Raw genomic sequence first — 13,272 nt, 5'->3', positions numbered from 1 at the left:
CCTGACATGTGCAAAGCCGACACACACACAAAAGTAGATCTAACTCGACCTGTCCACAAGTTATCCAAACGCTGGCAGAAAAATGTGCCTTTTCAAACGTTCTAATCTATTGTCGTTACTGACAATATCGTTATTGAAACAATCACAGTGCGCTAAGAGATTTATAGAGCAAATCCTGATACTGCTCTAAGCGCATTACAAAAACATACATAAATACATTATTCTGTAAAATCAAATAATAATAAACATTGAAAGAAATTAATACAATTTACAATAATGACGTGTATCTTGTATCTTGAAGGGATAACGATGTGCATCTTGAATCTTTGAGTGATAATGACGTTTTTCTTGTATCTTACTGTGGTCTTGATGTACATCTTGTATCTGCAGTATGTTGGTGCGAGCTCACAACCTGTTTTGGGGCTTCGAGAAGAACTTGCCTCCCTACGTTGTGCACATGGCACCCCACCAACTCAACGTCACCGTGCAGAACCACCTCAACTACATGATCAACATCACCAAGGGAAAGTGAGTATGACGTCATATGCTGTGACGTCACTCAGGGAAAGTGATTATGATGCAATAGTGTGTGACGTGAGAATACATTATTTCACAGTACTACTTCCGCTACATGAAGTACTTCAGCAAAACCGGGGGAAGTAAGTAGAACGTATTCTGTCGTGACTTTAAAGAGCGTCGCCGAGTAGGATTATCTGTTCTACATGATAAACACGACCGAGAGAAAATGTGTATTATCCCATTTTATCCCCGAGTACGCAGTACTAGGGTCCTGCAGACTTTAATTTTTTTAAATTTATTTTACACAATTAAAAAAACTATTATCAAAGTGATGGCCAAAGTGATCCGGGTTTGATTCCCGGCATGGGCGGTCAATTTTTTTTTTAATTCTTGTTTACTTTTGTTTATTATGAACGTTTTAATGTTTTATTTTACTCTAATAATGTTTTTAATTGTGTAAAATAAATAAAAAGTTTACTCGGGTCCAGCGCCAGCGTTTTTTTTATCCTACATACGTGAGAGAGACACCCGTGAGATGATAATCGTTCAAATCACACGTGTGTATATCATGTAAATGAGGTCATGTCAAGCAAGTCTGGCAGGGACCTGTTTTTCCACTGCTTATGATGCCAAAGTCACCGAGACAAACGTCATTATAGAAACAAAAATTGCGCTCGCTAATTACCCTCGATGAATCTTTAGAACTAACACGTCACACCACACTTTCAGAGTGACGTTTCTTTGCGCTGACGTAATAGATTGCACGAGGCTTTAGAAGCGATCGAGGTTCCAAAACAAGCGTCTTCAATTTAGCTGCCTCGACTGCAAGACATTTTCAGTAAAATACACGTAAGTACAGTATGTAGGATAAACAGAATACTACATGGCTTGCTGTGTTGTACCAGATTTACACTCATTGCTTTTTCAAATAGTGAACAGCTCGCTTTCGCTCGCCACATTGCTGTAGTGTGTGTGTGTGTGTGTGTGTGTGTGTGATTGTATGTATGTGTGTGTGTGTGTGTATGTGATTGTATGTGTGTGTGTGTGTGTGTATTTGTGTGTGTGTGTGTGTGTGTGTGTGTGTGTGATTATATTTGTGTGTGTGTGTGTGTGTATGTGTGTATGTGTATGTGTGTGTATGTGATTGTATGCGTGTGTGTGTGTGTGTGATTGTATTTGTATGTATGTGTGTGTGTATGTGATTGTATGCGTGTGTGTGTGTGTGTGATTGTATTTGTATGTATGTGTGTGTGTATGTGATTGTATTTGTGTGTGTGTGTCAGGGCCGACCACTGGGACGTGATGAACGAGCTGGTTCACGGCCAGTGGTTCGAGGAGCAGTTCCACAACCCCGACTACAGCCAGGACGTCTACCGGCAGGTCAAGCAGCTCGACCCCAAGCCGCTTCTGATGCTCAACGACTTCAACGTCGTCGCCAGGCCAGAGATCGCGGATGTGAGTGCGAGTTTCTTTTTTTTTCTGGACGGGGACTGACGCAACTCGTTACGCGATCACATCGCCCAGCAAGAAGCTTTGACCTTTGTAAACACGTAGGTTTCTCCACTAATTACATAGTTTTAAACCAATCAGCATCACAATTGATAATATATCGTTACGCTGTGTGAGGGACTAACATCTTGTTCGTCCTTGTTTTACCAGCATCAAGCTTGAAGTAATGAGTCAACGGCATCAGCTGTATTGCTGGTTTGGCTTCTACCTCTTCTAGGCCGAGTGGTAACGCACTTGCGCTCGGAAGCGAGAGGTTGCGTGTTCAGGCCTGGATCAGGCCGCAATTTTCTCCCCCCTTTCCTAACCTAGGTGGTGGGTTCAAGTGCTAGTCTTTCGGATGAGACGAAAAACCGAGGTCCCTTCGTGTACACTACATTGGGGTGTGCACGTTAAAGATCCCACGATTGACAAAAGGGTCTTTCCTGGCAAAATTGTATAGGCATAGATAAAAATGTCCATCAAATACCCGTGGGACTTGGAATAAAGTAAAAAAAAATTCCATCTCACACGGCATTAAGTCTCAGGAAACATGAATACACGCATGCAGGAAAAAAAATATGGGTAGCGCCGTATGTATGGCAGCTCGCTTTCCCCGGGGAAAAAGCAGCCCGAATTTCCATGAGGGTAACCTCACTGGACTGTAAATCTTATCCAATCCAATCCAAATCCAATCCACCTCGTAGTAAACGGCATCAGCTGTATTGCTGGATTTGCTTCTACCTCGTAGTATACGTTTTGATTGAAATTGTGCTCCAGCTCATTTCGTTCAGAATACCCAAAACACGATCTGTAAGAACATAACTTTGCAAACTGAAAGTATAAGCGTGATGATAACCACTTTGAATACAATACAATGTGTTTGAGTGAAGTGTTAGATCTGAAGTGCACAATGCCTTTGATCTGAGGACTGCAATCTGCTACCGTTGTTGTGTCGACGTTTTAAATGGAGAAACAACGCCAGTGATGTCCAAGCCAAAGGTGTTGATAGTGATACGGCTTATCAAGCAAAAAAAGGCTTATGTTTCAAGCGTACCTGCAGCAAGCCCAGAAGTTCCTGTCACAGGGCGTCCATGCCAAAGGTGTTGTTAGTGATAAGACTTAAGCGAACAAGGCTTATATTTCAGGCGTACCTGCAGCAAGTCCAGAAGTTTATGTCAAAGATGTTGTTAGTGATAAAACTTATCAAGCGAAAAAGGCTTATGTTTCAGGCGTACCTGCAGCAATCCCAGAAGTTCCTGTCACAAGGGGTCCCGCTGCAAGCTCTAGGACTCCAGGGCCATTTCCACGAAACTGTGCCTGACCCCCAGCGAATGATGGTCAGTTTGAGTTCATCTCATTTGTCGCCTCTTTCATTATTGCTTTTGCATCTTCCACCACAAGCACACACACACACACACACGCACACACACACACACGCACACACACACATACACGCACGCACGCACACACACACACACACACACACACACATCTTTCCCCTCTAACCCACACAGATCTCACTGGATCATAACAAGCTTCACGAAACCAGATAATTTTTGTCGCTGTCGTCGCATGAAAAGTCCCCTTATATGATCACAGCTTCCCATTGTGAATATCTCTGTCGTAACATTATCTAAAAACTGGCCAATCCTTAGCTGTACCTGGATCACGTGGCCCAAGCAGGCCTACCCCTGTGGGTGACGGAGCTGGACGTGCAGCAGCAAGACCCGGATGTAAGGGCAGACTACTACGACACGGCACTGAGAGTTCTCTTCTCCCATCCCGCCATGCACGGCATCGTGTTGTGGGGCTTCTGGGACCAGCACGTGGTGGACAAGCGGTCTGCGCTCGTGGACGGTAATAATCTGAATGTGAGTGGTTCCCCTCTTGATTTGCGAACATGTACGTGTACAGGGCTTAAACTGCTAAAGTTTGAAACAAATGGTATTAACAGAAGGTAGTTCTAATCGTTCTAAACAACTCTTTCTCTTTATCGCTACATAAAAGTTGTCTAGATTATCTTGAAATAATTCAAAACGTCCCCCGATAGCCGTCCGGACAGTCTATACACGACTCTTCTTTGTCGTTATCAGAAACAGCCGGACAGTCTATACACGACTCTTCTTTGTCGTTATCAGAAACAGCCGGACAGTCTATACACGACTCTTCTTTGTCGTTATCAGAAACAGCCGGACAGTCTATACACGACTCTTCTTTGTCGTTATCAGAAACAGCCGGACAGTCTATACACGACTCTTCTTTGTCGTTATCAGAAACAGCCGGACAGTCTATACACGACTCTTCTTTGTCGTTATCAGAAACAGCCGGACAGTCTATACACGACTCTTCTTTGTCGTTATCAGAAACAGCCGGACAGTCTATACACGACTCTTCTTTGTCGTTATCAGAAACAGCCGGACAGTCTATACACGACTCTTCTTTGTCGTTATCAGAAACAGCCGGACAGTCTATACACGACTCTTCTTTGTCGTTATCAGAAACAGCCGGACAGTCTATACACGACTCTTCTTTGTCGTTATCAGAAACAGCCGGACAGTCTATACACGACTCTTCTTTGTCGTTATCAGAAACAGCCGGACAGTCTATACACGACTCTTCTTTGTCGTTATCAGAAACAGCCGGACAGTCTATACACGACTCTTCTTTGTCGTTATCAGAAACAGCCGGACAGTCTATACACGACTCTTCTTTGTCGTTATCAGAAACAGCCGGACAGTCTATACACGACTCTTCTTTGTCGTTATCAGAAACAGCCGGACAGTCTATACACGACTCTTCTTTGTCGTTATCAGAAACAGCCGGACAGTCTATACACGACTCTTCTTTGTCGTTATCAGAAACAGCCGGACAGTCTATACACGACTCTTCTTTGTCGTTATCAGAAACAGCCGGACAGTCTATACACGACTCTTCTTTGTCGTTATCAGAAACAGCCGGACAGTCTATACACGACTCTTCTTTGTCGTTATCAGAAACAGCCGGACAGTCTATACACGACTCTTCTTTGTCGTTATCAGAAACAGCCGGACAGTCTATACACGACTCTTCTTTGTCGTTATCAGAAACAGCCGGACAGTCTATACACGACTCTTCTTTGTCGTTATCAGAAACAGCCGGACAGTCTATACACGACTCTTCTTTGTCGTTATCAGAAACAGCCGGACAGTCTATACACGACTCTTCTTTGTCGTTATCAGAAACAGCCGGACAGTCTATACACGACTCTTCTTTGTCGTTATCAGAAACAGCCGGACAGTCTATACACGACTCTTCTTTGTCGTTATCAGAAACAGCCGGACAGTCTATACACGACTCTTCTTTGTCGTTATCAGAAACAGCCGGACAGTCTATACACGACTCTTCTTTGTCGTTATAAGAAACAGCCGGACAGTCTATACACGACTCTTCTTTGTCGTTATCAGAAACAGCCGGACAGTCTATACACGACTCTTCTTTGTCGTTATCAGAAACAGCCGGACTGTCTATACACGACTCTTCTTTGTCGTTATCAGAAACAGCCGGACAGTCTATACACGACTCTTCTTTGTCGTTATCAGAAACAGCCGGACAGTCTATACACGACTCTTCTTTGTCGTTATCAGAAACAGCCGGACAGTCTATACACGACTCTTCTTTGTCGTTATCAGAAACAGCCGGACAGTCTATACACGACTCTTCTTTGTCGTTATCAGAAACAGCCGGACTGTCTATACACGACTCTTGTCGTTATCAGAAACAGCCGGACAGTCTATACACGACTCTTCTTTGTCGTTATCAGAAACAGCCGGACAGTCTATACACGACTCTTCTTTGTCGTTATCAGAAACAGCCGGACAGTCTATACACGACTCTTCTTTGTCGTTATCAGAAACAGCCGGACAGTCTATACACGACTCTTCTTTGTCGTTATCAGAAACAGCCGGACAGTCTATACACGACTCTTCTTTGTCGTTATCAGAAACAGCAGGACAGTCTATACACGACTCTTCTTTGTCGTTATCAGAAACAGCCGGACAGTCTATACACGACTCTTGTCGTTATCAGAAACAGCCGGACAGTCTATACACGACTCTTGTCGTTATCAGAAACAGCCGGACAGTCTATACACGACTCTTCTTTGTCATTATCAGAAACAGCCGGACAGTCTATACACGACTCTTCTTTGTCGTTATCAGAAACAGCCGGACAGTCTATACACGACTCTTGTCGTTATCAGAAACAGCCGGACAGTCTATACACGACTCTTCTTTGTCGTTATCAGAAACAGCCGGACTGCTGACGTTCCACAATTAAAACAAATGTTTTCTTCCTTTATTTCGGAAGAGACAGCATTCTCAGATATTTACTCTGCCATTTATTTGTCTTCGCTATGTTTCAGTCCTTTATCTTGCTTGTCGACTTAGATAGGTCGAAGTTGTTGTGAATGTCTCGCTTTGTCGATAGTTAAACGTTCCATAAAGTAACATTTCCTGGTTTTTTAATTTTTTATTCATCATTGTGTTATGTACGGACATATTGAGGTTTGATGACAAAAAAATCTATTTGTATCTGTTATATTTTCTGGAAATGAACCAGAAGTCGAACAAGGATAGTCCTTGTGCTCTAACATGTATGATGTTGAGATTCATCCAGCAATTTACATGTACATGTACTGTTTGAGCCACGGACTTTGCCTCTATAGTTTCGGAATAAAACTTGTTAGTGGGCTTTGTGACCAGATAATATAAACGGGAAATTATTACACGTTTTTAATGATTTTTATGATTTATGCTATGACTAAAATATGTGTTTACATACCTAACAACACAATATCATTATCATGCAGTTTGTTGTGTTTGTGGTCAAATACGATTACTGACTTTATGAAGACATTAATAATCATTAGTATGTAAATATACATCACGGAATAAATATAACTTTATTTGAAGAAGAAAAAAAATGCAAGGAGGAGAAAAGTCGCGTTTACACGATAGATTTCTCCAACAATATGCTTGTGTCAATATCCAAGAATCTCATGTCGTTTCAGATAAACGCCGCTGGCAAGCAAGTTTTCCATCTGATCAAAGACGAATGGAGTACGCATGTCCACCGCACGCTGTCTTCCGGTACAGATTTTCACCTCCGTGGGTTCAAAGGTGACTACGAGGTCACGGTCAAGAGTCACGGGGTCAACGTCAAAGTCGTTCACTTTTCCTTGACCGGAAACCAAACGACTGTGAACATTAATGTTGATTCGACAAGAGGTAAGTATTGGTGTTTCTTCTGGTAAGAAATATCGCTAATTTGCTACTTGCAACTGATAACAGACTTGTCGAGAAAACAAAGCGGGTGTGTATGTGTGTGTGTGTGTGTGTGTGTGTGTGTGTGTGTGTGTGTGTGCGTGCGTGTGTTCATTTCTTCGCTATAAATTATCGTGTTATCTGTGAATGTGTCTGTATCACTGTGTGTGTATGTGTGTGTGTGTGTGTGTGTGTGTGTGTGTTTGTGTGTGCGTGCGTGTGTGTGTGTGTGTGTGAGTGTGTGTTTGTGTGTGCGTGCGTGTGTTCATTTCTTCGTGATGTCTTATTGACATGACTTCTTCAGACATAACCTTGTCAAGTCAAGTCAAGTCAAGTCAAGTATTTTATTGTTTTGGGCCCAGAGGGCTTTGAAACAAAGATATAACTTTAACAAAAAAGGTAACAAATCAGACAGTTAATATATGTATACAAATTGAGCGGACAAATACAACAATACTATACAACCAAATTAAATTGGCAATATACACTTCCATACATGCAAACAAAAAGAAAAATAGGTTTAACAAAATCAGGTAAGAAATCAGGCAGATAATATGTATACATTAAGCGGACAACGATAATATACAGCCGAAATAAATTGGCAATACCATTATGCCATGCATCTTTTGTAAAAACACAAAACAAAAGCATGTATTACATATATATACATACCAATAAAGAAACTAGATATAACGCTAACATACTAAAATCATAACATGGGCTACAAATCTTGCTAGCTTCATTAGTTTTATCTTAGATTTACAATTCATTAACTGTTCATATTTTAAACAATTTGGGTGAGATCGGTAATAAGGACTAATTAATTTTCTTCTTTCAGACACTATACTTTCGTCGGTACAACTGAACAAATAGTGAAACTCATCACCTAATTCATTTTTATCGCACATGTCACACAATCTTTCATTTCTAGGAACATTAAAAAATCTGTGCTGATGTATTGGCAACTTATGATTGCTTGTTCTAAATTTTGCTAGTTTAACTTGGAGTTTCCTAGGCAACCAAAGCAAATACCTTTCCAGACAAAAATCTTTTTTATATATTCTGTAATTAAAACACAAGCTGTTTGCATTCACGTCAGTGTTCCATTCCTGCAGGAATTGATCTCTTAGCCTTTGTTTTACAACGTTTTTAAAACCTGAGACGGCAAGACTCTGAGTTGTCCATAAATATGATAGACCCAACTTATTTAACATAGTATTGACATGCGACAACCAGGGCAATTTAACGTTTTGTACATGGTACAACTTCAAATGTAGTTTTAACATTAAACAAGACATCTTATTCGCACCATCGTTCATTTCTTTCATCAGTTTATACCAATAAACCAGTAACTGACATTGTACCTCAATTCTAATTGGATAACGACCAAGCTCTCCGTAAACCATACAGGTGGGTGTAGTTTTATATACATCAAGAAGCATTTTTTTAAATCGCAATTGAAACCTTGACAATATGTCTAATGAATCATATCCCCACACCTCACAACCATACAGCAAAATTGGATGTGCACACTTCTCAAAAAGATCCAATTGCACATCAATTGGTAAATTTAGTTTTCTACATTTTTGAATTAACGAGAACATTGCACGGTTACCAATCAAACATTGACGTTTCATGGCATTATGAAATTTGTTATTATAATTAAATAGTACACCTAAGTACACATAGTCCCAAACTACTTGGACAGGTACTCCATTCAAGAAAAAATTGGGATATTCCGTATTTTCCCCCGCGAAAAAACAACTATTTTTGTCTTTTCAATATTTATGCTTAGTCCCCAGTTCTTACAATAACGATCTAGTCCATCCAGGGCTTTTTGCATTTCTCCAGGTGTTTCGGCGAGTATAGCAGTATCATCAGCATATATTAACAGGAACAAATACATATAGTCATTAATGCGTTCAACATCTATTTCTTGGGCTCTTTTCAGGGGCAACTCTAGGCTGACATCATATTCAATCAAAAACTGCTTCAGGTCGTTTTAAAAATAGTGAGAAAAGAATCGGTGATAAATTTTCGCCCTGAAGGAGCCCGATGTTTGAGGTGAACGTCTCGGAGAATACACTGTTCACCTTCACGCACAATTTTGCTTTATCATACATGTCCTTAATTACATTCAATACCTTACCATTAATATTCCGTTGCATCAGCTTCTGCCACAGGAGACTGCGTTGCACAGAATCAAAAGCTTTACGCAGATCAATGAAAGCACAATATAACTTTTTCTTTTGTTGTAAAAATATATCAATAAGACAATGTAGTGCAAAAATGTGGTCTACAGTAGAGTGGCCTTTTCGGAAACCAGCTTGTTCGTTGCCGATCACAGAATTGTCATCCAGAAATGCATGCAATCTTTTATTTATCACACTTGTAAAAAGTTTTCCAAAACAACTTAGTACACTGATTCCTCTATAATTATCAGGGTCGGCTGTTGAGCCTTTACCTTTAAAAGATTGGGCTTATATACCCCACTGTCCAAGCTTTAGGCATTTTCCCAGTATGCAATATCAAGTTAAATACACGTGTTACAATAGTTAATAGCTTTGGTGAGGAATATTTCAAAAACTCGTTTATAATACCATCGTATCCGCAAGCTTTGTTATTCTTTAAATTGTTTACACATATCATCACCTCCTCCTTTGTAATATCAACATTCAATTGTTCATTCATAAGGTCTGTGTCATCAAGCACATCATCTTGCACATCAATCAAGTCGTGCTCAGATACATTACTAAGTTTTTCAAAATGTTTTACAAATACTTCACGGGATATATCATGCATCGCTTGTTTCTTCTGCTGGTCACATCCACTTATCAATTTCCAATAACTGCTGGGGTCAGAAGACTTCATTGTTCGAATTTTCTTATGTAGTTGCTTTAAATAACTATTATAACTTTTACTCAGTGTTCCCTTATAATCCTTGAATGCTTGGGCCTTATCTTGTATGATCTCTCTGTTATTTGGTTGGGCTTTAAATTTTCTCTTTATTTTTCTATATTTCCTTCTTGTCTGTTTACATTCTTTATCAAACCAAATTTTCTTAACTCCGCTATGTGCATCGTTACTGCTACATGTATTTATTTTTTTCTTCTGCTTATTCTTTCTAAGCATGTTCAATTTATTGGCAGCTTCGGATAGAATTCCTTCTATTTGTTTCATTACATTATCGATCTGGTCCTGAGTTACATCCTCTACGCTACCAATTAGGGAAACTAATATCCCTTCCACTAATAATACTTTATTATCATCAATTTCATCTACAAAATTCTGATTTGCTCCTACTTTCCATATTGGTTTCAACACACTGCTAGTGTTATAATTGCTTTCAGTTTCATTCTCAATGTGTTCATTGTCCATTAGGATACCTGACAGGGCAAAAAATATAAGACAATGGACATCAGATAAACATTCATTATAGTCACATACTTGAAATTTTGAAAATGACGGAAAAACATTTGGCGTAGCTAGTACATAATCTACCAAACTCACATTATTACAAGTTACTCGACCCAATCTTGCGTCCTCTCCCATTCTGCCGTTCACTACTAATAATTGTTGACTAATACAAAAGTCAATAAAACTGCGGCCAAAATTGTTCATAACATGGTCCATTGAGCACCTCTCTTTTATAATTCCAAACATGTCCATCATCTGCACTGTTGATACTTCATCAGTTAATTCATTCATAATAGCACAGTCTTCCAAATAGTCTCTTGCATATCCACTTCTAGCATTAAAATCTCCAATCATGACAACGTTTTCTGCATTCAAATATGATAGTGTTTCTTCTAACTCTTGGTAAGCACTGGGTCTGACATAGGGTGAGCCTTCTGGTGGCATATATACCACACACAACAATAACCTTTCAATCATCTGCTGACCTACATGTTCAGACAGCTCAATAAAAAATACCATCTTGGAATACTGGGAAGTTCACAAACCTGTATTTACTGTTGGCACTTTCTTCAATTCTTATTTTTAATTTAATGTCTTCTACAATCTTAATGTGTTTACAGAACTCGTCCCTGATATAAACTGCAACCCCACCCGACTTTCGTTTACATATCAATCTGTTTTTCTTAAAACAAGTAAAACCTTCAACTTCACAGAAATCAAAATCATCTAGCTTGGTTTCAGACAGGCATATAATATCGTTACACAAGAACAGCTCGTTGAATTCTGGATATTTCAATTTTGACAACAATCCACCAACATTTAACGATACGAAACGCATACGTTCTTTTTGACACACTGGTGTACGAGATGCTAAAACATGAAATGTGTTGAAAACAGGTTTTTGGGCTGTAGCTGCGCATAAACGTGGAAGAAACGCCACATTCAACATCTGTGTATTTCTTTGTGCAGTCCTGTCTCCGCATCTGTGAGGAGCGTTACGGGTGGCCACACGAGGAGATAGGTATTTTGAGCATCGTCAGTCCTAACGACAACAATATACATCGTCTGCTACTCAATACGTCGGATGAAAATTCTCTTTAGCGATAGTAAAACATGAAAAGAACACAAACGTATCTGCCTTTACCGCCACAGCAGAACAACGACATACAACAATATGCATCGTTTAGTCCTTTGTGGATTGTAACTGTTGCTAGTTTAGCGATTGTGCCATGAAACTTGGAATTGTCATTTCTTGACAGCAACGTCTTTCAGTACCGTGACAGGTCAGTTCTATGCATTGATTCCGGCACAGTTGTATTAAAATACTAACTTCCTTTAACATAACTGCCTTGGAGTCAGCGTAGACAAGTTAACCTCAACACCATGTCCAAGTCTTGAAGACGACGCCCCTTTAGTGGAAGTTGACTTAGAATCTGCGGAGCAGACGTTTTCAGATACACCAATTATGCTAGATGATGTAGACCTTACCAAACACTTGTAAATCTGTGACATTGATTCAACAACAACAACCAAATCCCACTGTGCAGGAAGCAGCTAGGTGGTTGAGTTTTGGTGTCTGTCCATGTGGGAGGGTGCTCGTCTAACGCGCACCAACCTGGACACACCCTAGGGTGGTGTACGCTATTACTTCATTACACGAGAAAGACCCTAGGGTGGTGCACGTTATTACTTCATTACACGACAAAGACCCTAGGGTGGTGTACGTGATTACTTCATTACACGACAAAGATCCTAGGGTGGTGTACGTGATTACTTCATTACACGACAAAGATCCTAGGGTGGTGTACGTGTACTTCATTACACGACATAGACCCTAGGGTGGTGTACGTGATTACTTCATTACACAACAAAGACCCGAGGGTGGTGTACGTGATTACTTCATTACACGAGAAAGACCCTAGGGTGGTGTACGTGATTACTTCATTACACGACGAAGACCCTAGGGTGGTGTACGTGATGACTTCATTACACGACAAAGACCCTAGGGTGGTGTACGTGATTACTTCATAACACGACAAAGACCCTAGGGTGGTGTACGTGATTACTTCATAACACGACATAGACCCTAGGGTGGTGTACGTGATTACTTCATAACACGACAAAGACCCTAGGGTGGTGTACGTGATTACTTCATTACACGACAAAGACCCTAGGGTTGTGTACGTGATTACTTCATTACACGACAAAGACCCTAGGGTGGTGTACGTGATTACTTCATTACACGAGAAAGACCCTAGGGTGGTGTACGTGACTAGCTCTAACTTCAAATAACGATCTCATACATGGATGATTCATATACTCTTTTTTTCTCCTCCACATGCTGCAGTGCAGGTCACCAGACGAGCCAGGCTTCAAGGTCATTGTCAAGGCCGCGCCAAGGTCATACATGCGGTTGTCACGTGCTGCACAACCTCCTAGTGTTAATATGACACGAGCAAAAAAACATTTGTTTGATGCAATAAATGTTTATAAGCAGAAGATTTATTTTTGTATTGAGCGAATGTGCACACTGGTCATGACAGGCTCA

General features: G+C 40.4%; 1 protein-coding gene across 1 annotated transcript in view; it reads left to right on the top strand.

Moving 5' to 3' along the window:
• The window catches only part of LOC138949640 (anti-sigma-I factor RsgI6-like), a 25,928-nt gene extending 12,705 nt beyond the window's left edge, over positions 1-13,223 (top strand). The window contains exons 8-14 of the mRNA XM_070321434.1: positions 391-528; positions 1,803-1,974; positions 3,237-3,344; positions 3,663-3,878; positions 7,055-7,271; positions 11,694-11,745; positions 13,072-13,223. Coding sequence (XP_070177535.1) covers positions 391-528; positions 1,803-1,974; positions 3,237-3,344; positions 3,663-3,878; positions 7,055-7,271; positions 11,694-11,713 — 871 coding nt within the window. The 3' untranslated portion in view covers positions 11,714-11,745; positions 13,072-13,223. The remainder of the gene's footprint in view (positions 1-390; positions 529-1,802; positions 1,975-3,236; positions 3,345-3,662; positions 3,879-7,054; positions 7,272-11,693; positions 11,746-13,071) is intronic.
• The last annotated feature ends 49 nt before the right edge of the window (positions 13,224-13,272 follow it).

The sequence above is a fragment of the Littorina saxatilis genome, linkage group LG1 (assembly GCF_037325665.1).
Source record: "Littorina saxatilis isolate snail1 linkage group LG1, US_GU_Lsax_2.0, whole genome shotgun sequence".
In the NCBI taxonomy this organism is placed as follows: domain Eukaryota; kingdom Metazoa; phylum Mollusca; class Gastropoda; order Littorinimorpha; family Littorinidae; genus Littorina; species Littorina saxatilis.
This window is presented reverse-complemented; position numbering and strand designations above follow the sequence as displayed.